Here is a 27,060-nt window from a genome sequence, read left to right on the forward strand (position 1 = left end):
GGCCTTCAGGTTTCTTCTGGCAAGAGTAATTGGTTGCTGGTGTAGTGTCATTTATTGAGCTAAGAGGACAGATTCTAGAAGAGAGTTCAATTGGACATTCAGGAAGAAATAACCAGTAGGTAATTAAACCCATCTTGAGACTTTCAGTCTAGCCTAAGGCAATAGATTTGATAGTAAAAACCATATGCATGGAAGAGATTATTGAACAGTTATGTTCAAGCAAAACCGTAATAGTAAATACAACTATTCTATAAAGGAAAAGACCCCATGGTAAATACTACCTTTAAATGGGAAAGCTGACATAACAAAGACTAAGAAGTCAGGCAGGAGGTACACTAGAAGAGTGGTGTCACGGGAAAACAAAGAGGAGTTTTAAGAAGTAGGCTGATGACGTGGAAAAATGAAGTATCTGTTGGATTTGACTACTGGGTTCCTGGAGACCTTGGCGGGAACTTATTCTAAGCCAGAATTAACTGCAAGCTACTGAAGAATGACGGACTGTTGGAACAAAGAAACCAAGAAGTTGTGAAAGGGGAGGAGGTGTTGAATACGAGAGAACAGCACACCTGCCTCCTTCCCAAGGCAGGTGTTCAGGATGGATGCTGGAATAAGGAGATGCTCTTACAGCAAGCCGTCCAGAAATGGAGTTCACAGCTCAGACCTCGGTTTTCTCTATAAAGAGGTATACTGGCCAGCTGATAAGCAGGATGGTGGTGAACGGCTGACTGTTGCTGGAAGATGACCCAAAGAATAAATGGGCTGACTGCTAATTCATTGTTCAAAAGCCTGGCCAGACTGGAAAATGTAGTGGCATCAAGTCATTGCTATGTGGTTCTTTGTTACAGTGGACACAAAATGCAAATACAAGTTATAATGATTAACAGAAGAGTTGCAATTAAAAGCCATACCACTGACAATTCCCATCAGAAGAAATACTCTCGTCATTACATACTGTCAACATGTATTTCTAAATCGAGACCTTAGGTGAACTTACTCTGCAAGAGACATGGAAAATGTTAAGGTAGAGTGGTAGAGGTGAGCAAGCAGCCTTGGCTTAGCCTAATGAAAACCAATTAGTAATACAGCATAGGTGGGAAAGAAATGCTCATTTAAAATATGTTTCATTAGCTATCTTCCATGTGACTTCTTGGGCTTCCCTGGTGGCTCAGATGGTAAAGACTCTGGTCTGCAATGCAGGAGACCCAGGTTCAGTCCCTGGGTTGGGAAGATCTCCTGGAGAAGGAAATGGCAATGCACTCCAGTATTCTTGCCTGGAAAACCCCATGGACAGAGGAGCCTGACGGGCTATACAGTCCATGGCGTCACAAAGAGCTGGACACGACTGAATGACTAACGCTTTTTCATGTGACTTCTTTGCCCTAGAATATTACGGGAGACATAACTCAAAAAATGAAACTGCAGTGCAAAAAAAGACAATTCAGTTATGTGTCAAGGCATATTTTGAATACAGATACAGATTTTGAAACATGAAATATTTAGGAAATGTTTTAAAAGGAGTAGAGATTGAGATTAACCCCAAATGGGATAAGAATCAATGAGCTTTTCTTTGCGCTTTTATTAAAAAGTACCATCACGTATGTTTATGGAAAAGATAAAAGATTACAAAGGGAGCTGTTATAAAAATCTGTCAACCTAAGTAGTGTCTAACCAAATGCACAATTAAAGGCCACAAATATTCAGTTTATTTAAATTTCTAAAAGATGTAAAAATAGACAACTTTTCTTTGTAGTAGAAACAGCATTATTATGTGGAGTTACGGGACCTAGTTTAGTGTGAAATGATGTTCCTCTGGTCCCTCCAGTTCCTAAAATGGCTAGAGTATTATTTGTTCTTCCTCACCCACAAAAGGTCTGATTGAGAAGCATATGGTCTGATTTGAAATATAAATTAAGTGTGGCCAACACTAAAATAGTAAACTCATTATGGTAAGTAGAACATTATAATTACATGACAATAATTAGGAAGTGGAAGCATGCAGGTTATTTGCCAAATATTAATGTAATGGAACAAAATAATTTCTTCAAGCAGCAGTTGGGAAGGAAAAATAGGACTTCTATTACTTCTTAACTAAAACAACATGTTTATATAGTAGCTTTTGAATATTGTTATAAATATCACCAGAGACCAAAACACAAGGTAAATTTCATTTCTATATTTCAGAAAACCTACTTGAATACACTTTGAAACAAGAGTACAACAAAATAGAATATACTTCAAATGTTGAATATACAAACTATTATAGTTCAAATCTGAACACTGGTACTTTCCCTCTTAAACTTCAACTAAAAAAAAAAAGGAAGAAAGAAAACTCCAGGTATTAGAGTTACCTGACAAAAATCATGCTGAGCTTTAACTTCCGAGTGACAGCAGAACTGAAACGGATATGTCTGCACAGATGCCAGGGCTAAGTGAGTGACAAACAGGCGTGTTATAGCAAAAGGCCAGAGCCAACTGTTAATTTGTCCACAATTAAGAAACTGACAGACTTAAACTACCATATAAAATGTTACATGTAAATTCTATAACAATACTGTGCTAGGTACAAGATTTTTAAAATTTTTCTTTTAATAAAAAAGCTTTACACAAACAAGCCATTAGCTTATTTCAATAAAGAAAACCGAAAATTAGTCTAAGGCCTTTGTTTTAAATCAGCTTAAGCTATATGATAAAAAAAAAAAAAAAAAACGCACTAGATCTTTTTTGCTAACCTCTTTCTGAAGCTTTTGGATCCATTCTTCAATTCACATTCTAAAATACCTATATTAGCAGTTTTCACATAGCACCAGTTAAGTGAGTTCTGTGTGAACACAGTAATAATTGCTGGTATGCATATAAAATGCATCAAAAATTGCTATATGTAACAACAAGATCACCCATCCCAATCCCTCCCCACTGAAAACTATATAACCTCTTACAGAGTGTTAGTGTTCCAAGTCTTAGTGTAACTTGATATTGTAGTGAGTTGCTTGGTCCCTTTCAGTCCTTTTCCTTATTGACGGGTTCAGTTGTTTCTATTGTAAGAGGCAGTTTTCTGTCAGCATCTCAATATGTAGTTCATTTCCCACTGAAACATGGGATAGGTAATTTATTTCCAGTAAGTTTGATTGTTTTCTTAAATGCATTAAAAATGTTTTAAAGTCTTCTGACTTCTGTCGATGACATCCTTGCAAATACTTATATCAGGACTATCACTAACATTCTAATGTCCATGGGAGCGCGGCTGTTTCATTTCTCACATGTTACCAATCCTTCCGTTTTCATTGTTACAGGAAGGGCAAGAGCTGAGGGCGCACTGACAACCACTACGTGGGTCACTGTCTTATTTCCATCTGCCGGTTTTTCTTCTTGTACCAGCTGCAAAGTTTTCACATCATGTTCCTGCTTTTTCGCCACTGCTTCTGATTTAACCTCTGGCCCTTTTATGACAGCGCTGATAACCCGGGGAGGAGTCTGGCCAGATGCCTGTTGAGGAGGCACTGATAGTCTCATTACAGGGGCCCCGTGAGCTATTGAAACAGGGGTGAGTGCTCTCACAGCCAGTGGGGTGCCCACAATGTTAATGCTTCCTGACCCAGTCAGATTCGACTTCGTCTGCAGTTGACACTGTGCAAGTTGCGTAGCTGGGATGGTAATAATTTTGGCAGGCTGCATGGTGATTTTGTCTCCATTTTCAGTAGAGGCTGGCATCACAGTAGGGATTGTCTGAATAACTACCTTTGGAGAGGCTGCTGTTGTCGGACTAGTGCTGGTTATTAATGGTGCACCTGCATTAACTGACTGAACTGCCACAGTTGAAATTTTCTGACCCAACGATGTCATTACAACAGGTACTTGCATTGCCACACGAACTGTCCTGGTTGATTTAAAAAAAATAAATTTGATTGTATGTCACGCTATATTATTAAATAGGTCTCTCTGAGAGAGAGAAAAAGGTGAATGCAAATCCAACATATGTAAAACTAGGGGACCCAATTTTACAGATGTACCAAAAATCTCTGAAGTTTACAGCATGAAATAACATGAGATGAATATATTTAAACATAAGCTAAATATATTTATATATATATTTAAAAGCCTACATTAAATTCCATCTATAAAATCATAAAAATCAATTCAAGTAAGAAAAGACATCTACTTTAAGAAGAATATTTTAATTAATACATTGAAAAATACCAAGCACTTTTCAAAGTCTTGACAAAGAGTCAGTTCTTAGAATACAAATATTAAAAAAGGAACATCCTAGTTTTGCCAAAGAGTTTTCTAAAAACTAAATACATTACAACTACTGGTTTCCCTCACTTACCTTGGGGCTGCTGTTGCTGATACAGATGTGGTAGTAGTGGGAGACCTGGATGAAGCATCATGACCAGGGGGAGTGATGTTCACAACTCTAGCTACACCCTTCTCTGCTCTGGAGCAGTTGAGAGGAGATGAGTTTTTCCCACCACGAACAGAAGTTGCTGCTTTTAAGAGACTTTCTGCAGACAATGATACTCGTTCTAATGATTTTTCATCAGTAGCTCCTGCTAAATCTTCACTACAGGTTTCACTTTTGTCATCATCTATAACCACTATGTTTTTCGGCATATCCTTGAACTGATATACAAGCCTCTGTCCTTCAACCTTTGCAAGGATACCCCTTTGGTAATAATATCTGTAAGGAAAAAGTATTAAATAAGTCAAGTATATTATGTTTGCCCCCCAACAATCCCCAAACAAAAATACCATGAAGAGATGCTAACAGAAACATTCACTTACTCTAGTAAGAGGTAAGGTGGGACTCCATTCAAAAGACTAAGAATTTGAAGTAGCTATGAAATTAGAACTTGGTACCATATGTCCTATAACCTTGAAATCTGTGAATTAGCTAAAAGCTCACTTTTTATTAAAGGAAGTCGTTTAACCTAAATACAGAATATATTATTGTACAGTTGGCCCTCCGTTATCTATGGGTTCCTCATCCATGGATTTAACCAACCACAGATCGAAAATGCTCAAGGAGAAAAAAATCTCCACAAGAGTTCCAAACAGCAAAACTTGGATTTGCCATGTGATAGCAACTACTTAGCATTTATACTGTGTTAGGTATTTTATCATCCACAGATGATGTAAAGTATATGGGGGGATATAAGTGGGTTACAAGCAAACACTACCCCACTTTATATGAGGGATTTTGATCATCCATGAATTTCTGGTATCCAAGGAGGGTTCTGGAGCCACACCCTTCAGATACTACTAAGGGACAACTGGATTTTACCGATACTGGTAACAATTTAGTTCTGATTTACATAGGGTATAAAAGCAACTTGGTATTATGTGGAAAAATTACCAAAACCATACTTAGTAAAAATGAATTTGTGGCATATGTGAACACTGTCACATAAACTATGTTCATTTACAAATACCCTTAATTAGAATAAGCTGTGTACATTACAAAGTTATGTGGACTCCTCAAACTGACAAAACTTAAAATTTTCATATCACAATAAATCCATTATAACAAATTTGCAAGAACTAAAGAACAAATTCAGTTTGGAAACTGTATTATGTTTGGGTTTAATTTTCTTAAAGACACACCGTTTTCCACAAATGGATTTTCCAATAGTGTTCAAATTTTAGCCATTTAGACTAAACCTCTCTCTCCATCTGCCTCCAAATCCAAGAAGTTCCTCTAGAAAACCCACCCAAATTAAAATTAAAAGCTATAATAAGTAAGAGATTTTAAGAGTTTCTCTTTAAATATCAGGTTTCCCAGGTGGTTCAGTGGTAAAGAATCCACCTTACAGGAGACACAGGAGACCTGGGTTCGATCCCTGGGTCAGAAAGATCCCCTGGAGGAAGAAATGGCAACCTAATCCAGTATTCTTGCCTGGAGAATTCCATGGACAGAGGAGCTTGGCAGGCTATAGTTCATGGGGCTGCAAAGAGTTAAGACACAACTGAGCACTCTCACGCACTTTAAGTATTAAGAGATACATAAGTTTTCTTTGAAAACTCTTGTGTTCTTACCTCAAAGCTCGTCCCATAGTTTCATAGTTCATGTCTGGCTTGTTCTTATGCTTTCCCCAAAGCTTAGAGACAGCCTTTGAATCCACAAGCTTGAATATGCCTTTTTCTCTCTGAGTCCACTTAATATATCGAGGACAAGTATTTTTATCTTGAAGTAGATCTAAAAGAAACTCCCACAAATAGGTTGTGTTTCCTTTGAAAACAATTATAGACACTGATTAAAAATTCATCAACATAACTAAAAGCAAGTATTTACTTAAGCTGAATAAAAAAATCAATTTACTACTGATAAAGAACAAATGTACTAAGAGTCTGCCATTAAATACTTGACTATATTATCAATCATTTGTACAGTGCCAAACTGTGTTGTCTAGTGAATAACAGTTCAAGAAATAAATAACAGTTTTGAAACTATAGCTGTATCATAAGGCCATGCACTATTTTATTTCAAATTAATGACAGAAAATAATGTCTGGGATCTCAGGAGTGAAAATAAAGTGGACTGGTAAGACATTAAGTCTTGGCAGATGGCTAAGATTTGCATACCAGAAGGAAAGGAAGGAATGTGGGTAGGAAAAATAAGGAATTTCGTCCCAAAGAGAAGAGAGCATCACTCTTTTTTCTGAAGGGTGGGGAGGAGTAGTGGGCAGTGTTATGAGAAGACTAAAGACAGGCTGCTGTTTTTCTTTATTCCCTCCATAAGCCTCTAGGTACAGAGGTTCGTAAACTGATGAAAGAAGAGAAAGAGAGTCCTGAGAAGAAGATTAGAATACATAAGCCATCACTGAGCCACCGGGTCATCTCTAGGCTCCTGCCCACTAACCCTTTACTATCCTCAAAAATTCAGATCCAAGGTTACAAGCTAGATGAGAAGACCCTTGGGGTGGGGAGGCTTCCACTACTCAATCTAAACACTGATGCTCTTCCTCTAGCATTTTCATCCTGAAATTTCCCCAAAAATTCAATAAATCCAATAACCCATAGTTGGGCCCTGTGTGCATTCTCTTGACCTAAAAAGATTAATCTTCAACTTTACAATGTTATTACATTTGTATCTCCGAAGCCCTATTACATCAGTGTCAATACCTAAAAACTCTTAGTGTTAAATCACAACTTTCAACTACATCAGTCTCAACTGAATCAAGAGGTATAGCTGGGGATTTTTATTCTGTCTATGACCTGGAGATTATAAGAACTCATTCTAGAAGAAACTTTTGTGCAACAGACAATGCCTTGTACATAGTAGGGATCTGAATGCTCCTGTGTCTAATGAATTACTTATAGTTAGACCCATTGACATTCTTCAGATTATCTTCAACTGCTTCATTCCAGTTATCATCCCTAAGTTAAAATGAACAATTCTATTTCTGGTTTTAAGGAAAACAGAATTCAGAACAGGAAGCCTTCTTTATCAGATAAGGTAGTTCATGGAGTCTATGCAGACATCATAATTTTGCAGAAGACGAAGCACTGACTGAATTTTTAATCCAGGTGTGACTATAATGACTTTAATCTTCACATGACAACATATTGCCTCAGGTTTAATAATACAAAACTGAAATTTTAATGAAAGATGATTTTGACTGGTAAAAATAGGTTACCACGAAATTTTTTTCCAGTGGTAAACATAAGGTCTTTGAATATAAGAGATACCATTAATGATGGGAGTAATTTTAAAAACAGTAATAACTGTATATTTACAGTTTAAATTTCTAACACTTACTACTAATAAAGTTTTAAGGTTTTCAATACAAATTAAAAGATAAAACCTAAGATGTTAGGAATGTAAAACAACCAAAGACAGAGAAGAAAATAAAACTATCCTAAACTTGTCCCAAACTGAATAATAGTTCCTAAGTAAATGGAGGTTTACATAACTGGATTTTTAAAAATCTAACCAAATTTCTTGGTAGATTCCCTGACTTAATTTTATTAAAGACTTAATCCAACAAATTAAGAGAGCAGAGAATGTAGAAGGCTTATTGTTATTTTTGCTTTTAACAAGAATATACAAATTCAATATACACATCAATTTTTTAAAAATACGTCAAATTTTTGTTTAGACATCCTTACTGACATGACTGAAATTGGCTGATTGGAAAAGCAAATTCACCTTGCTTCTATCAGTTAAGAAAGTATGTATCAGAAATGAAGTCTTAGTTTCGTAAACCTTCTCAAATGTAAGTGCCTCCATTTGACTCTCCATGAGGATGGGTGTAAACACACACACATCGTCCAAAACAACACAGGTGTGGATCAGACTGCACTTAGGGCCTTTTCCAAATCCAAATGCTTGCCCAGCTTCACTCCCTACAGTTTCTCTATGCCTACAGAGCCTCACTGGGTAAGGACCAGGCAGAGATAAGTTTGAAAAAGCTCCCCGTGTGATGCTCATACACTCTAGATTAAGAATTACAATCCAAGACAGCATTACAGTGCATACTAGAAGTAATTTTCCTACAAATGTACTTGACCGGGGGGAAAAAATATATATATCCATCTCGCCTACAAAACAGCCCTCCCCAAATTACCTTTTCCTTCTCTGGGTTTCTTCTTTATACCTAAGTCAGGAGACCCATTGGAAATTGGTGACTGCTGGGTCTTTGGTTTACGGCCAACTGAAAAAAGAAGATATTGAAACCATACGTGGAAAACAGGAAAAATAACAGAAACATGATAGCAGGCTTTTTGATAACACATTATTTTTGAAACTAGACACTAATTTATGGATTAATATACTGTGTATATAAAAGCTGCTTTTAAAAGGAACATTAAAAGCACTTCTGCAATATAAATTACAGCAGTTCAGTCGCTCAGTCATGTCCGACTCTGCGACCCCTCTTTGCGTTGATAGTAAAATCAATGTATATGGCAAGTCAGGTACTACTAACCTATTATTTACACGGTCACAGCCTCAATTTGCTAACCTTTTCCAATAACGTAGCAATGGAAACAAATTCTAGTATAAACTTTTGTTTTCTGTTCTACAGAATTGTTAGAAAAAGCTTTACCTACCTATTGCAGAAGATCTGATAATCTGCGAAGCCCTTTGAGCTCAAATGAGGAAAAGTAAAAAATATTATTTTAAACACTCTCTACCGCTCTGAGCCAATCAATTCACCAGAATTAAAGCATAAATTTCCCCACCTCAGGTATAAGAATAAAAAAAAAAAATCTTCCAAGTAATTGCTTCATGTCTAAGAAATGTTTGTGCCCTTTCATTTCTCCTCACTCACTTCTGCCCTAAGCCGCGCTCAAGATAGTCCAACATCCACAATGAACAGAAAAGCAAGAGCTACACTTCTCTACAGTAAGGAAAGAGTATTTCTGAAATGTGTTGTGTTCAACCCTCAGCATTGAAGAATGAATGCTGGCAGGTGAGGGAAGTCTCAAGAAAGAGACTGGGAATATTAAGTATAATATTACTGATTTGGTGATTGTCATACACCTGGGATTTCTGATGTCTCTACTCTTCATTAACAAGGATTATCTAGAGCTAAATTAAAATGCCCTAATTTATATTTGAAAAAGCATAGCTATTATATTCTAGGATTTCATTATGGTAATTCTAATCAATAAGAAGTATGTTTTGGCAAAAATTAAAACAAAGTTCATCAGTCTCCTAATTAAAAATAGAGCTTAATTTCTCAATTTAAATACTATTTATATGTACAAAATATTTATATGTACAAAATATGCAGTCAGTAATAAGACCCAACATCTCTGTCTCCTAAATTCAAGCACAAAAGCCCAACTCCTTAATGGAAAGGTTAGTCCCCAAAGGCTTGTTTTCTTATAAAGCAGCATGTCCCAAATCATGTTATTTGACAAATAGGTTATTCATCAGTAGGAAAAGGGTTCTACAGTCAAATTAACTTTCAGAACTGCAGATAATCATCTCTTGGAGATTTATAATGCACATTAGTATATTAAAAGCTCTGGAAATAAAAATAAGGCCCTACTATTAAAAATAACCTACCTAACTTTCTATGTCCCAAATGTCCTTAACCACAAATGAGTAACTGGTAGTGTTACATATAATTTTTAAATTGTCATTCATTAAGACCACCTATTTTCAAATACATAAGATTAGTATTAAATTGGCAAATTATTTTCTGGTTTATACCATACTATCATGTACACAGATCAACCTATTTATCTAGAAATCTTGGTTCCCTAAATACTCCCAGCTTTTCATAGTCTTTCTTCATTTAAATCTAAAATTTTCTTAGGTAATTTTTAACAGTTTGCATAAGATACAACCAGCCAAAGGCTACAGTCGGCAGTGGGTAAACAGGGTTATTTACATGTATGCCTTTTGTTTAAACATTTACAGGGCAAAGTAATTCTTCCTTCTAAATTCTCTCATCCATGCCTTATCTCAAATACATATATAATCTACATTATAGAGAGAAGGCAACTGTGTTATTCTGTTGTGTCCCTCACAGCAATGAGGCATAGACCTGTGAACATCAGAGCAATCTGAAATACTGCTACCTAATAAATGATTAGATAATACCATTATTCCTAACACAACTTTCCCCCTTATTTTTTGCCTTTGATTTTATCCGCCCCCCGCTCTAAAATGTGCAGAAAGAGGCAGAGAACAAAGTGGAATTAGGTGAGTACCCATTTACACAGAATTTCACTTCTTTCAAATTTTACCTTTGATTCAAACAGAAAAAAAGAACCCACTCAGGATGCTGGAGATGGACTGGAGCATTGTGTTCACCCCACCCCCCCAACCCCCAGGATCAGATGAACACAGGTTTCAGCAGGAGTCAAAGAGTAAGTGGAAATGCTCTTTACCCAATGGTGAGTTTAGTCTCCTCAGAATTCCCTATGGGCAATCTTGATGTTTTAAGGCCAAAGATAGTGGGGAAGAAAATTGGGCTTTTTATTTTAATGCCCACAAAAGAGTAGGAAGATAAGGTTATGAAAAACAGAGTCAAGAATACTTTTAAGTTACCAAGTACCTAAAAGGATCAGGAAGTAGAAAAATGTGCAATGACTCCCTGATCTTCCTTCTGTGTTGTTCAGTCGGTCAGTCATGTCTGACTCTTTGCAACCCCATGGACCCCTTTGGTGTATCAAGCTCTTACTATAATCTCATTTTGGGGCAACTACTTTTAGGGCTCAACTACTAACTCCTTTAAACTCTATGAACATGTTAAAAGACACAATTAAAAATCTCAATTTTTTGAGAATATCTAATCAGTATAACATTGATCATAAATATAGCATATATTTCCCATCTCCCTTGATGGAGAAAAAAGATACTACAAAATATTTCACCCAATTTCCCAGAAATTTATAAATACACCCTACCTTTTTTCTTTTTCATTGGTTCATGGCTATCTGGTGATGTAGGAATAGGAGAGGTATCCATTGGTTCAGATTCTTCAGTTGACACCTCCACTACAGTTTCTGTAATGACATCTGGCCTCATAGCAGCATGGATAAATTCTGGAGTTGATACACAAGGAGGGACAAACACTTCCACTATAAAAAAAAGTTGAAAAATTAAAATTTCCCACCCCTATTAATGCCTCTTAGCATGGACAATTCAATTTTTAACAAAGGTGAGGTTACTAAGAATTCATCAAAGCAGGGTAAGAACTTGAGGCTAATTTGTTGAATATACGATATGATCTAAAGTATGTAAGTAAATAGATGCAAAGAAACTCGACCTGAAGGAAATGTTAATCTTCGGGGTAAAGAGGGAGATCATGAGAGTCAACCCTCTTGCTTCACACTTTAGGTACTTTCAAGTTCACTGTAAAAGACTGTATCATTTTGACAACTGGGAAAACAGTTGAAAATAGAACAGTATAACAGTGAGTTAATAATTATTTTCCTTCTACTTACTCATCATTATTCTCTAACAAGAGAATATTTATCTCTAACAAGAGAATAAGTATCTCTAATATTTACCTAACAAGGTAAAACATACACCTGGTATAACATTAAAATAATGAAAGTGTATTCAGTGAAAGTAATCACTTATGGCTCTCTCTTTTTTTTTTAAAATAACTTTTGGCTGCACCCCAAGGCATGTGGGATCTTAAGTTTGCCCACCAGGATCAAACCTGCACCTTCTGTATTGGAAGGCTGAGTCTTAACCACTGACTGGAGCACTAGGGAAGTTCCTACAGTTCATTTTAAATATGAAAAGAAAACCTGCTCATTACAGCCAAATGAATATCATCTTTCAATCTTTTATGTAACAGAACAGTCCCTAATATTTTGGGTCACTGAAATGGCGCATACATATTTTTAGTATTCTATTACGTACAATAATGTTACTCTGGCTTCCTTTCAATGTGCCTGAGTAACTAGGATATGACATTTCCATTTCAATTAACACATACTACTATAGATTAATACACTGACCAATGTGCACTAATTTTCTTCTCATATTCCTGAATAACACACAGGATTACTACTCTAATTAAAAAGTACAGTTGATCTTAGTATTTACTGTAAATCCCTAAAAGAAGGGTCAATCTTACCGTATTACGTCAAATTAACATTTGGACATTAAAATTAGGGACAAAAAGATTCTCAAAGGCAATCTGTAAAAAGAGACCAAAACCAATGGAAAACCTGAAGCCTGAAGGGAGTGTGAAGAGAGGTGGACACTGCCTCCTGTCTCTTCCAGGGAGTGGTCCCAGAACTACTGCCCGTTATCACTGAAGGAAGGACTCGATGTGGCCATGGGTGGCAACAGCTCCCATCAGCCATTCTCCAGCCATGCTCTTAAAGTTTCTTATTTACCCAAAGTTAAGGAAATGAGACACAACAGTAGGAACAGCAATTTGACATTTATCTGTCTACAGTGGGCATCTTCTGATTCAATTATTTTGAAAATTAAGTATTTAAAGGATTTAAGACTTGTGAACATTGACAGGTAAAGACCAGTTACTGCTGTCATAGATATTTATGTACAATAGACTTTGAGAACAACACTTCCCTTGGATTAAAAAAAAATTTTTATTCTAGATACATGAAATGGTATATCTTTAATATAATAAAGAACAGTTCACATACCAGGGCTTCTTGAATCTCTCAAGCAGGTAGGAGATTCCATATGAAGCAGGGCTTCAGCAGCTTCAATTGTCTTATCTGTACAGTGTGCATTACTGCTATGAACTGATGCTTCCACTGGAGGGAAAATAAGTTCCACTCAATAAAAATGCATTGAACACATTACTGAACTAAATGCTCATGTTTAGTTCATAACGCTAAATAAGCCATTAATACATATTAGTCTATACAAATTACAGAAATAATTTAAAAACTAAAACAAACCTGCCATTTATAAAATGAATGTTGATTCATTCAGCAACTATTGAGATTAATTAGAAATTTCTGAATCTTATCCAAAGGAAAACAAAGATAGACTCTTGAAATTTGAACTCTGTATCAATTTTAGGCCAAAACTAACTTGAGGTGTGTGGGGGGGGATAGCTGTAGATTAACAATCCTATGAAGTCTATTGTAATTTTAACATATTGCTACTAAAACCGGGGGTTAACACCTACCAGAATCAGTCAGAGACTCATATTTCTAAATTACTTTAATGAATTAGTTCAATTCTTACAAACCCTCTTGGTGAGTGCACCAGAGAACTTAGAAATTTTCTTCATAATTATCTGCTTTCTTCTTCAAGATTTCACTGGCTTTTGCTGGGTTTCACCCAAGAAATTTAGAAAGACAAAAGAGAGTGTTCCTATCCCCCCCCCAACCCCAGCCTTCATGAAGCCTTTCCTAATTCTACCACCTTTTGTAAGTTCTCTAACACTTACTTTATGCTTTGCTGGTTAAATTATTTGTGAAAAAGCTTTGGTTTTAGTTTCTGACACTTATTTCTGTAACCTAAGGCCAGTAATTTAAATCCTTGTATGGCCCAGTTTCCTCTTTCACTAAATAGCAATATTACTTACCTCATATAGTTTTGAGAATTAGATGCAGTGATTTCCTTAAGAATTTAATAAATGGTGATAATTTCTTATCATTTCTATGTGATTATAAGCTCCATGAGATCAGGGAGGGCTGGCTCCGCACCCACCCCCCCAACTTTTTTAGCCACATGGCATGGCATGCAGGATCTTAGTTCCTAGACCAGGGATCAAACCCATACCCCCTGCAGTGGAAGCGTGGAGCCTTAACCACTGACTGCCAAGGAAGTCCAAGGGAGGCCTGTCTTAATCACCTTTATATCTGTTATAGTTCCTAACATAGATAGATTCTTCATATAGTAGGTATGTAAGTATTTCTTTTATTTATTAAAGTTAAGGACAACCGAGAGACCTTACAGGAAAAGTAGCAATCCAGCACAAACTCATTATCCTAATGATATATTAATTTCACATCCTGATTTGAAATACTGAAATTCTACTTTGTAAGAGGATCTGAAACACAAATATGTTTAACAGTTTCTAATTTGATAGCTCTTTCTCAAGATGTCCTTTCAAGGACTAAAAGAAATATACAAATTTCATAAAACCATTATATATTCACAAGTTCTACACACTAAAGATATGCATCTTTTCAAATTATTTCTAGTAAACTTTTAATTGAAAAAGATTTTTTCACTTAGTTTCAAAATTCACCAAGTGCTAAGGCCTCAGCCTTAAACACCAGTCATTTGGAGAACATTTATAAAAAATCCACTGACTGCTTTACCACCTGTTGCACATCATCCACACTCTCAACCAAGGTACCGAGTCTCTCCAGTTGCTCTTTCCATTTATGGAAATCTGCTCAAAGCTAAACAGTTCCAGAGAGGCAGCCAAACCTCTAAGTAAATCTATCTTTAGGTGACCCTGCTTACTCTTATCTGCAGCTTCACTGAAGCAGAGGATTCAATCAGTCCTTCTAGCTCAACTTTAAGACACTTACTATTAGTAAGTACAAAATGTATTACCATTCTCAAGTATTTTTTTTTTTTCAAATTACCTCCCTACAATACTCATGTGCACTAAAGAACCTTGGGAAGCAGTTTCAGGGTTTTAAAGTTTATTCTAAGAACTTTATTCTCTTTAAAGTCTGCTTGTGTTGCAATTTAGCTGTTGTCTGAGGTGCTATTAATAAACTACCCTGGGTAAACTAATTCCTTATGTAATTGTATTAAGACACACCCTAAAACTCTACCATATTAAAGTTAGAGCTCTGAGTATTTGATAATAATACATCAATAGAATCTTACCAGATATTTTAATGTTTTAAGTTATAAACAAAATTTCCCAACAGTTACATATTATGCTGCCCCAAATTCCTACATAGCTTGAGGTATATTTTCAAAACCATGATTTCATGTTAGTTATGTCAGTGAAAATTTCCTAGCTCTTATTTCCAACCTCAACCTCCCCTTTCTAAGTTCAAAATATTATTTCTCTAAAATATCGTACATGTACATGGTAAAACAAAGAAAAAACATACAAATTAAGAAGAATATTAACACATTTATACTTTAAATTTAGGATGAGAATATTAAAAATGCATAAATTCTCTATGAACTAATGATCAGATCTTATACTCTGCTATGTACAGTCAATAAATGGTTGTTTAGGATCTACCCTGTGCTACAAACCTGAGATACAAGTGTGGAAAGATCTCTGGCCTCATGAAGCTTATACAAGTAGTTCAGAAACTATCGAAAAGATAAATAGGAGTAAAATATTTCAAAACAAAGATGCAAAATAATTTGACAGTTTCCATGAATACTTAATCCATTTTGTTAAAAGAGAACACTATCTCCTTTACTCTTCTCTTGTTGACATAAGTCAACAAGTAGTTTTGGTAACATAAATTTAAGAAATATTTTTCCTATTCAAGTTTCCGTAATAATTGAAAACTTTTCAATATTATTTTATTCTTATCAGTAATTCAAATACAATTTGAATTCAATACAAATATAACTAAATAATAATTCAAATACAACTAAAATTCTGCACAATTCTTAAGGTAAATAAAAGTGTTGTGCCATCAAAGTAAGCAAACTTACAAGTGACAGCTGAGAATTATTATCTCTTTCTTAAAACTTGATTTACTGGTGTTTTTCTAGGCCTATGTATTAAATTTATGGGAGTTAAAAAAACTCATTTTAAAAATAGAAGCAATGAAGCAAAAAGTTATCTGACAGGCATATCATCAACTAGTTACCACTAGTAGTTAGGTTGCTAGTCAACATTCCTTGAAAAACTAAATGTATCAAATAAATTTCAAAACTATTTTGATCAGTGTCAAAATTAAGTTTGCTTATGCCTTCCTTTACTATTGCTAAGAGTCTTGTTCCATTTCTAGCTTTCTAATCAACTGGTGTTTGTATGGTGGATGATTCCAGACTCACTCAACAGCTGTTACTAAATACCAAACTTGGTAATTAAGTCTGACAAGAGACATACCTCTCAGCTTTGCAGAAGAGAATGCTGGCAATAGACTTAGCTCATAACAATGTTTTTAAAAGTCAAAAATAAAAATTAACAGCAATTTGACAGCCATAGGAAAAATTAGAAAACACTTCATTAGGTGATAGTGGTATTCCCCTACAAGACCATAAACTAGTATTTACAAGGCCATCACTCAACTACCACACCTGACTTACCACAGCTTATTCTCTGAAGTCCCAGGACTGTAACAGTAACAGATGAGTAAAGAACACAAATGAACACACTGAAAAGGAGGAAAGGTAAAGGTCTCCATCTTTACCTGTGCCCCTTTGACTTTCTACAGCTTCATTATAAGGTTAAGAACGGAAAGAGAATAAAATAATTTTCTAAAGTAGAGCTGTCTGATAACAAGAGCCACATGTAATTTTTAAATGTCCAGGAGCCCCACTGAGAAAAGTTAGTGGAAAGTGAAATTAGTACCTTTGACTTAACCCATATAACCCATATAACCCAGTATATTCAAAACCACTGTCTTTTCAACATGTAAAAGAAATTTACATGGTCAAGAAGTTTTCTACTGTTAGTTTTTATGTTTGAAAAAAATTAAAAATTTGGTTTATCCATCGCATTTCAAATACTCAATCGCCAAAAAAGGCTAGTCGCTATGGTACTGAAAGTGTAGACTAATTAAACTATAGTACAGCTATTTGCAAACATCTTTGGTCAAAGAATCTTTTTACACTTTTGCTTATATAAGTCTCATGTTTAGATATTTATCCTATTTGAAATTAAAACTAAAACTTTCACTTTTATAAAAAGTAACTTTTTCTTAAAAACAAAAATTTAAAGAGTAGTTTAGTTCACATTTCTGCAAATCTTTTTAATACATAGTAGAAAACACTGGGGCTCTCATACTTGCTTCTTCATTTCATCTGTTACATCCAGCCATGTAGCCTCTAGAAAACTCCCGTGAACATTTGTAAAAGTGAAAAGGCATATGTCTTAGCGTTATCATGAAAATAACTTGATTCCACAGACTCCCCTGAAAGAGTCTGGGGGGACTCCCAGGAATTTCAGTTTTTAAGAACCACAGGTGTAATTTAGTATCAAACATAATTAAGAACACCCAAATTCTACCTCTTACTTCTGTAAGTTTTAGCTTCTAAACATAAAACCAATGTGTGGACAAAAAATTATAATTCCATTTCCATAAGTACAATAGTATTTTGTCAACTTACTTGCACATGAAGTTTTTTTAACTTTTCAAAAATCAGAAACACTCTCCTGCCTGCCCCTTTCCACCAGTTAAATTTGTCCCTAAAGGAAACTGATGGTGAACTACCTGGAATGACTATTTACATATTGATAACTTACTCTTTAACTCATTTTTTTATGAATTTTAGTACTAATGCTGCAATGAATTCTGAAGAGTAATTTCTTAAACACATTTTCAAATAAATTTTTTAAAAATTAATGCCATTCTTCCAATTTTATTTCAACACAGGCCCTCATCTTTTCACTGCCTGCTAAATTTTTTTTTCAAATTAATGATCTTTTCAAGGTTGATACTTGGTATTCCTGTTTATAATAAATTAGATTTTCAAGTTCAAATTTCATGATTAATTTTGACAAACTAGACAGATTTGTTCTGTCCGGGAAAATACTTAGGCTGCATTTCCAGAAAAATTTCCCCCTTCCCCCTTCCCTTCAATAACTCAAAGCAGAACAATACTTTTGGTTACCCTATTTCTCAATTCTCTAATTCTCCACTTTCCCAATTTTCAATTTCTCAAAAAAAGATGAAAAAAAAAAGTCAAGGAAAGCATGTACTTGATAATAAGGGAGAATATTTTAAACTTGAAGTCTTCAAAAAACACAGACCACATGTACAAAACACTTTTGCATAAATATTAAGGAATATTTATTTTTCCTTACAGACTAAACATGGGTCTAAATTATTAAATAAACTATATCTTGTGTCTTATTCAACATACAGACACTTACAAAGATTGGTGAAAGAAGTTAACCTCGCCATTACATAATGACCTTAGACAAATTCACTCACAAGATGTAAATAAATCCAAGAAAATAAGAACCTTCACTTTCCATTAAATATATCTGAGCTGCCTATAGTTTTAGAGCTTTAAAAGTTAGTAGAGATCACCTAGTCAATCCTGTTCTCTTACAGAAAATGAAGCTTTAAAGCAGTTTAGGGACAGCTGGATGAAGATTCTTATCTCCTGACCTCAAGGTCAAGGCTCTTTCTCATATATCATGTTGCCAGTGAAAGTTTTTAATAAAGTATGTCAAGTCTCTACCACAAAGAAGTATTTTGTATGTTAAAATGAAAGTTATTTTTAATAAACAAGTGTATTTATATTTACTTCATTCTTCATTCAAACACCTCTGACAACATAAACACTGATAACTAAAGCTGAAGTTGATAGCTAAAGTTGACAGTTAAGTCTCTAAAGGAGGAAAATAAAAGCAAAAATATATCCTCTAACATCTTAACATATAACAATAGTGGTAATTCTAAGTGCTTTGTACCTACTTAGAAACAACAGTTATGCTAATAATATTCAGTTTAAAGCTTATCTCCTCTAAAAGTTTTCCTTACTATCAGTTATTCTATTCTACACTTATCATAAACCCATACAGCAATGACTTTAATTAAATTTAACATTTATGTATTATATAGATTGTCACTTGTCTCAATTAGACTGTAAACCTTTGTGAGGAATAATTCTAACATTTGATGACTTCGCTCAAGGGAATAAAAGTATCATTATGTCCATTTACAAATACAAACCCTTTTAACATTACTCTCCCAACATCATTGGAAACTGGCAGCAATAAAAATTTAGATCCATGATTCTTCATTTTCCAGGTCACATTTCCTCCCCAACTTTTTTAATGAATAAACCTTGGATAAACTTGCAAACCTGTCTCAAATTTCCTTCTATTTATAAAGGAATTTCAGAGTACATGAACATGACTGAGGAAATATTTGAAAACAATTGTATTAAAATGTATTCTTCACAGAACACTATTATCACAAACTTCAATTGTAAGATTTGTATATACTTGTGAAATGCAGCAGAACTGGAAAACAGCATTTCACTTAAAAAAAAATCTCGTCAAAAGAAGATAAACTTTTGTATTTTTAAAACTGTAGACTATCTGTACGTATCCACTCCTAGCAAAATACCTACAGATCACATTCGGTTTTGATAATGCCAAAAGCTTATAAAAAGGATCTTCTCTTGGCAAAATTAAGCCCTCTTATCTTCACAGTATTTTTAAAAATTCTTACTGCATGGGCTATCCTAAAGTTCTCCTAACCACTAGGAACGTTTCTGAAAAGGTACATGCTCAACATGACAGACCTAAACAAAAGTATTGTTAGTACCAATAATATAAAGCCAAAAATTCTATCCCTTAATTCACACAGTATTAATAGACCGAACTTACACAAAGGGACCAAGTTCTCATTGTACTCTGCCCCTTTTTCACTAATATTTAAGATCTTTCTCTAATCAGAAAATAACTGTCAAATGTGCTTTCATCACTACTCACTGTGATTTTTCTTTGGGACTGTGCAGTGTTACATTTTAAAGATTAAGTTCTGTTAAATATACATTTATGATTTCTCCCAATCGAATTGAAACAGAGTTTCCCCAAACTACTAACTTCACTGCCTAAAAACAATGGATGGAAAACAGACGGTAAGACCTTTCACAGCAATGCTCTTCGATGACTATTCCCCATCTTCCAGTTCCCATCGATGGCGATATGAAACAGAACCCAGGGAAAGGAACATTTATGTTCACTACAGTAAGTAAATCGTACTCAAGCACTGCTACGCCTATTCAGGACTCTCACTGCGCTGTCTGCTATTAAGTAAAGCTGCTTTTTCTATGTAACTTAAGTCCGTGCCCTTCCGCTGCAGCAGTGGCGCTGCACATCCCCCACCCCCGCGGCCACTTCCGTGTTTACACTCCTCTTCCCTCCAATTCCATGCGTACATTGTCAGCTTCACTCCCGCCCAATCTTCATTGGCCCAGCGCGGGCCCGGAGTCCCGCCCCCAGAAAGCAACGTTCTTATTTGGAACAACTCAGCGAGCAGATTGGAACCAGAGGCCTGTCAATCCCGTCCGTTCTGTCCTCTCCGAGGCGCTTCCGCTAAGGTGGGAGGCCTGGGGGGGAGGGGTAAGGGGGGCAATTCCTTGCGGAGACTTCCCTAGGGCCAAGACTCCCTCCCGCCCGCCCCACCTTCACCCACTGTTTACCAAAATAAACGTTCTTCTCTGACTCCCCAACGCTCCGGGGCAGGGGTACAAAATACATTCCGTGTCTTTTCCATTCTCCCCCCGTAAAAAAAAACAACCCACGAGGGAAGGGGCATAAACCTACTTCTCCACTGCCGCCCACTAAACGAGGAAAGGGAGGCGGGCCCTTGAGAGAAACACCACCCCGGGCCGCTCCACGTTAAGTGACCCTTTCCAGAACCGTTACTCCTGAGACCGCACAAGGTGGAGATGTGAGGACGAGGGTCAGTTTTTTTTTTTTTTTGGCGCGTATCGATCTACCGGACATGGCCCGGGGCTGCCTCGTCTATGCGGAAGTCGAGGGTTTGTGGACCAAGTCTGAAAGAAGGACGGGGCGGGAGTGGCGAGCGTCCACCCGAGAAGCCGGCCGCCCCCGACCGCGGGCAGTAGCGGCCTCTCGGGTCAGACAGCGTGGCAAGCGCTGCCGGGAGACAACAGCCTCACTCACTTCCTGGTTCCTCAGCAACTGGGGTGAAGCGCACAACTCGTCCGCCCCCGAGTCCCCAACTTAACTGCGGTTCCGTTCCCCGGCACCCGCTGCCAGCGCTCCGCCCGGCAGCTGCCACCGCTGCTCCACAAACCCACCCTGAAGCGACAGCGCCGGATTCGAGGCAGGTTACTCTCCAAGGTGATCACTTCCTGATTCGTCGCCTCCATTACTTCATTCACTACCCCCCTTTCCCCCGGCCGCCCCAGTGACTGATGGACATGGTCCCCCCTGCACTGACCGCTACAGGGGAGCCACCCCGCCTCCTGTGCACCCCCTCTCCTGCTCCACTGATGCACCGGAGGAAAGTTCCCCTGTCCTTACCAGCCCGGATGAGCAGATCCAGCTGGTTCGTGGGTCCCTCATGCAGAGACGTCGCCATGTTTATCCCGGGGCTGGAGCTGCTGCTTCACATTGACTTACACCGTGAGCAGCGGCGGCAGGGGAGGAGGCGGAACCCGCGGCCGGAGACACACGCCGTGTGGCCGACACACACTCACGCACTCGCACACTCAGACGCCCGGATCCTTGCGCGTCCTCCGACAGGAAGCCGAGGCCGGCCCGCCTCCCGCCGCCGGGCTGAGAAACCCCACCACCTAACGGCAGGGGCGGCGGCGGTGGCCGCCTCGGCTGGCAACGCGATCCTTCCGCCCCGCGCCCAGACAGGAAGTCCCGGACGCCCGCCCCGGAGAGCGGCCGCGGCCCGCAGCCTAAGGGGACACCTGAGGCTGGAAGTCGCCCCGGGAGCCGCGGCTAGGACGAGGCCCCTCGGCAGGAAGAGGCACATTTCACGCTCTGCGAAAGAAAAGTCTGCAGTTATCCCCACTCTAGAAAAGTCATTAATCAAATTTTCTTTCTGGAAGAGATCTAATCCTAGTCCTGCAGCTGTAAATAAAGGTAGCTGTTTAACTTGTTTGGCCGTGTCAAAGCTTATGCTACATGTAACCCGTTCACTTGAAAGGCTGCACTTTAAAACAGAATACCAACTAAAAAAAGGCATACCCGGAAAACATTATAAAAGCTTTCCTTGAACAAAGTAAGGAGCATCCAGTTACTCTCAGGGACCGACCTTGTCCTTTCCCCTCTGCAGCAGTGTTAGCACTCTAGATAACTGTTTATTAACAAACAACAGAACATGCCAGCTTCTGAGAGATTAGATTATCCTCCCCCAGTTTGCTAGTCATGAAGTTTATGTACCCTCTTATATTTGGTTCATTCTGAAGCAAACATATTTCACATCGTCTACTTTTAAAGATCTTTTTGATCAAACTAACCTTATTACAAATAACCTACATATTAAAATATAGTAGAAGCAGGAGCTATATTGCCACTTAGTGACTACAAACTTACACACAAGAATTCAAGCCTATAAAATGACTTAGATGAAGCTTCATTAAACACACACACACACAAAATGCTTCCTTGGTTTCAGAGTTTCATAATATTAAAAAAAAAAATGTTGCCATATAGTTTCTACACAAAACATAAAACAGTGCCTCCCTCCGGAATAAGTGTTCAAAAAGTATTTGCTGAATAAACAAAAGAAAATTTTGTTACTTATTTTTAATAAGGTGTAATTCTTATGATCTAGATTTAATGAACTATGCTGATAACTATACAAAAACTTTTTCCAGTGGTAGTATTAATACAATGTCATTTTACAAATATTTGCCCAACATGTCAGTGCAACTTCAGAGTAGATTACACAGTCCATGACTATTTTCTTTTCTTCTAAATATTCACTGATTCCCTTGGACCTTTCCCCTAGTCCTACCACCATAATCCCCAGCCTCCGCAAAAAGAACCTATCTGCCATTTCCAAAGTACAACCTTCCCTTAAACCAAACAGGGATTTCTTTCCTGTAGTTAGGTAAACTTGCCACCTATTGGACAAAAAAACTGTATGACTGGTCGCTTTTATTTTTTTTAATTTCTAGTTAATTTAAAATAAGGACCATCAATCTACAGCCAGTATCATAAACTGAGAGTTTCCAGATGAGAGTATGATAAGGAATAGGAAGGAGCTAATTTCTAGCTTTAGACAGAACACTGAAATTGATAACAAACCTGAATTTCCACTCTTATCAGTCAACAGATATTAATATGTTTTGACAGGAAGAGAGTGAGGCAAACTAAAGGTTTATTTTTTCTAGAGGCAACAATCTGACTTGGCTCAAAAGGAAACAAATTATCTTCTCACTGTGGGAATCACTTTGAAGCATCATACATAACTTTCATCTTACTATTTGCTTCTTGAGGTTTATCTTTTAAGGAAGGTAACAGTGTGTGTCTTGTGTATTTTACTCGGAATATATCTTAATTAAGGGGATTCCCTAGCGGCTCAGTGATTATCTGCCTGCCAATGCAGGAGATGTGGGTTTGATCCCTAGGTAGGGAAGATCCCTGGGAGAAGGAAATGGCAACCCATTCCGGTATTCTTGCCTGGGAAATCCCATGGACAGAGGGGCCTGGTGGGCTACAGTCTATGGGGTCATAAAAGAGTCAGACATGACTCATCTACTAAACAACAACAGAATCTTAATTATACAGACCCATATCTGCCTTATATTTTAACTTCCAAGGGAACAGACACTGTGTCTATTTCTGCATAATACTTCAGTTAATATATACACATATAATATTTATGAAATATTAATACAAATTATGTAGAAAGGCTAGAAAATATTCCTATATATGTAAAGCTCTTATAGAAACATAATTCCCTAGAGTTTAATGCAATTCTGTTTGGGTCCTATAACTAGGCTTTCAAAAGCCACCAATAACAAGCAAGGTGAGACCAAGTTACAAAATGGATGAAAAGTTAAAATCCACTTTACTATTTTAGAAATTATAGCTGCTGGAAATATAAACTGGTACACACTTTCAAGAAAGCAATGAGTGTCAGATATCAAGAGTCTTAAAGAGGTAAATATATACTGATCTAGGAATTTCATTTCCAGGGCCTAGCTTGAGGAAGTAAGAAATTCAATGAACTGTTTTATTAAAAACATGTTCAAAGAATTTTTACAACATGGTAAAATGTTAAAATGTAAATGTGGCAGGACTAAAATATAATGAATTTCTTCCATACAATATCACTCAAGCCATGTAGACTGTGAAAATATGTGTATATAATGCATATATGTGTGTATATATACACATTCACATACATACATCTGCATTTCTGAAGATTCAAGATAAAGCAGGTATTCATAAGCAGAATTTTAAAAATTGAATAAGAATAGTTAGGTTAGCATGATAGAAACTTTACAGCAAATTCATATCCTGCTCATAACATTGCAGAATGACATTCTTTATATCAAAGTATTCCTATGATCTAGTAGGGAAAAAAGGTAAATAATAACTTTTACTGAAATCAAAGCCACCAGGGTAAGAGCTTTACCTTAAGTTTTTTCACCTATTCTGCTTTACATTTCTGTAACAGATATTAACACTCTGCTCATTTTATAGATGAGGAATGTTGAGCAAGGTCATGGTGTTCAAGAGAGCAGAGCCAGGATTTGAACCCAAGAATTCTAACTTCAGAGCCCTTACTCTCAAACACTTCAGTTCAGTTCAGTTCAGTTGCTCAGTCGTGTCTGACTCTTTGCAACCCGTGAATCGCAGCACGCCAGGCCTCCCTGTCCATCACCAACTCCCGGAGTTCACTCCAACTTACGTCCATCGAGTTGGTGATGCCATCCAGACATCTCATCCTCTGTCGTCCCCTTCTCCTCCTGCCCCCAATCCCTCCCAGCATCAGAGTCTTTTCCAATGAGTCAACTCTTCGCATCAGGTGGACAAAGTACAGGAGTTTCAGCTTCAGCATTAGTCCTTCCAATGAATACCCAGGACTGATCCCCTTTAGGATGTACTGATTGGATCTCCTTGCAGTCCAAGGGACTCTCAAGAGTCTTCTCCAACATCACAGTTCGAAAGCATCAATTCTTCGGTCTTCACAGTCCAACTCTCACATCCATACATGACCACTGGAAAAACCACAGCCTTGACTAGATGGACCTTTTGGCAAAGTAATATCTCTGTTTTACAATATGCTATCTAGGTTGGTCACAACTTTCCTTCCAAGGAGTAAGCGTCTTTTAATTTCATGGCTGCAATCACCATCTGCAGTGATTTTGGAGCCCAAAAAAATAAAGTTTGATACTGTTTCCACTGTTTCCCCATCTATTTCCCATGAAGTGATGGGACCAGATGCCATGATCTTCGTTTTCTGAATGTTGAGCTTTAAGCCAAGTTTTTCACTCTCCTCTTTCACTTTCATCAAGAGGCTTTTTAGTTCCTCTTCACATTCTGCCATAAGGGTGGTGTCATCTGCATATCTGAGGTTATTGATATTTCTCCCGGCAATCTTGATTCCAGCTTGTGCTTCTTCCAGCCCAGTGTTTCTCAAGATGTACTCTGCATAGAAGTTAAATAAGCAGGGTGACAATATACAGCCTTGACGTAGTCCTTTTCCTATTTGGAACCAGTCTGTTGTTCCATGTCCAGTTCTAACTTGCTTCCTGACCTGCATACAAGTTTCTCAGAAGGCAGGTCAGGTGTCTGGTATTCCCATCTCTTTCAGAATTTTCCACAGTATATTGTCATCCACACAGTCAAAGGCTTTGCCACAGTCACTAAAGCAAAAATAGATGTTTTTCTGGAACTCTCTTGCTTTTTCAATGATCCAGCGGATGTTGGCAATTTGATCTCTGGTTCCTCTGTCTTTTCTAAAACCAGCTTGAACATCTGGAAGTCCACGGTTCACGTATTGCTGAAGCCTGGCTTGGAGAATTTTGAGCATTACTTTACTAGCGTGTGAGATGAGTGTAATTGTGCAGTACTTTGAGCATTCTTTGGTATTGCCTTTCTTTGGGATTGGAATGAAAACTGACCTTTTCCAGTCCTGTGGCCACTGCTGAGTTTTCCAAATTTGCTGGCATATTGAGTGTAGCACTCAAATCTTTCAGGATTTGGAATAGCTCAACTGGAATTCCATCACCTCCACTAGCTTTGTTTGTAGTGATGCTTCCTAAGGCACACTTGACTTCACATTCCAGGATGTCTGGCTCTAGGTCAGTGATCATACCATCATGATTATCTTGGTCATGAAGATCTTTTTGTACAGTTCTTCTGTGTATTCTTGCCACCTCTTCTTAATAAATTCTGCTTCTGTTAGGTCCAGACCATTTCTGTCCTTTATCGAGCCCATCTTTGCATGAAATGTTCCCTTGGTATCTCCAATTTTTTTGAAGACATCTCTAGTCTTTACCATTCTGTTGTTTCCCTCTATTTCTTTGCACTGATTGCTGAGGAAGGCCTTCTTATCTCTCCTTGCTATTCTTTGGAACTCTGCATTCAGATGCTTATATCTTTCTTTTTCTCCTTTGCTTTTCGCTTCTCTTCTATTCACAGCTATTTGTAAGGCCTCTGCAGCCAGCCATTTTGCTTTTCTGCATTTCTTTTTCATGGGGATGGTCTTGATCCCTGTCTCCTGTACAATGTCACAAACCTCCATCCATAGTTCATCAGGTACTCTGTCTATCAGATCTAGTCCCTTAAATCTATTTCTCACTTCCACTGTAAGGGACTTGATTTAGGTCATACCTGAATGATCTAGTGGTTTTCCCCACTTTCTTCAATATAAGTCTGAATTTGGCAATAAGGAGTTCATGATCTGAGCCACAGTCAGCTCCCGGTCTTGTTTTTGCTGACTGTATAGAGCTTCTCCATCTTTGGCTGCAAAGAATATAATCAGTCTGATTTCAGTGTTGACCATCTGGTGATGTCCATGTCTGGAGTCTTCTCTTGTGTTGTT

General features: G+C 37.3%; 1 protein-coding gene across 14 annotated transcripts in view; it reads right to left on the reverse strand.

The window, feature by feature from the left end:
• Positions 1 to 2,158: 2,158 nt before the first annotated feature.
• The window catches only part of ELF2 (E74 like ETS transcription factor 2), a 99,295-nt gene continuing 74,393 nt past the window's right edge, over positions 2,159 to 27,060 (reverse strand). For 6 of the 14 annotated variants that reach the window (XM_070386542.1, XM_070386540.1, XM_070386547.1 and 3 more), the window contains 7 exons: positions 13,081 to 13,194; positions 11,359 to 11,532; positions 9,046 to 9,084; positions 8,562 to 8,648; positions 6,031 to 6,223; positions 4,325 to 4,675; positions 2,159 to 3,874 (listed from right to left, as the gene is read on the reverse strand). In XM_070386542.1, coding sequence (XP_070242643.1) covers positions 3,247 to 3,874; positions 4,325 to 4,675; positions 6,031 to 6,223; positions 8,562 to 8,648; positions 9,046 to 9,084; positions 11,359 to 11,532; positions 13,081 to 13,194 — 1,586 coding nt within the window. In that variant the 3' untranslated portion in view covers positions 2,159 to 3,246. Of the gene's footprint in view, positions 3,875 to 4,324; positions 4,676 to 6,030; positions 6,224 to 8,561; positions 8,649 to 9,045; positions 9,085 to 11,358; positions 11,533 to 13,080; positions 13,195 to 21,566; positions 22,109 to 27,060 lie in introns of those variants that run through there. The other 8 variants (XM_070386543.1, XM_070386551.1, XM_070386548.1 and 5 more) reach the window with 7 other exon arrangements.

The sequence above is a fragment of the Bos mutus genome, chromosome 17 (genome assembly GCF_027580195.1).
Source record: "Bos mutus isolate GX-2022 chromosome 17, NWIPB_WYAK_1.1, whole genome shotgun sequence".
NCBI classification, from domain to species: Eukaryota; Metazoa; Chordata; class Mammalia; order Artiodactyla; family Bovidae; genus Bos; species Bos mutus.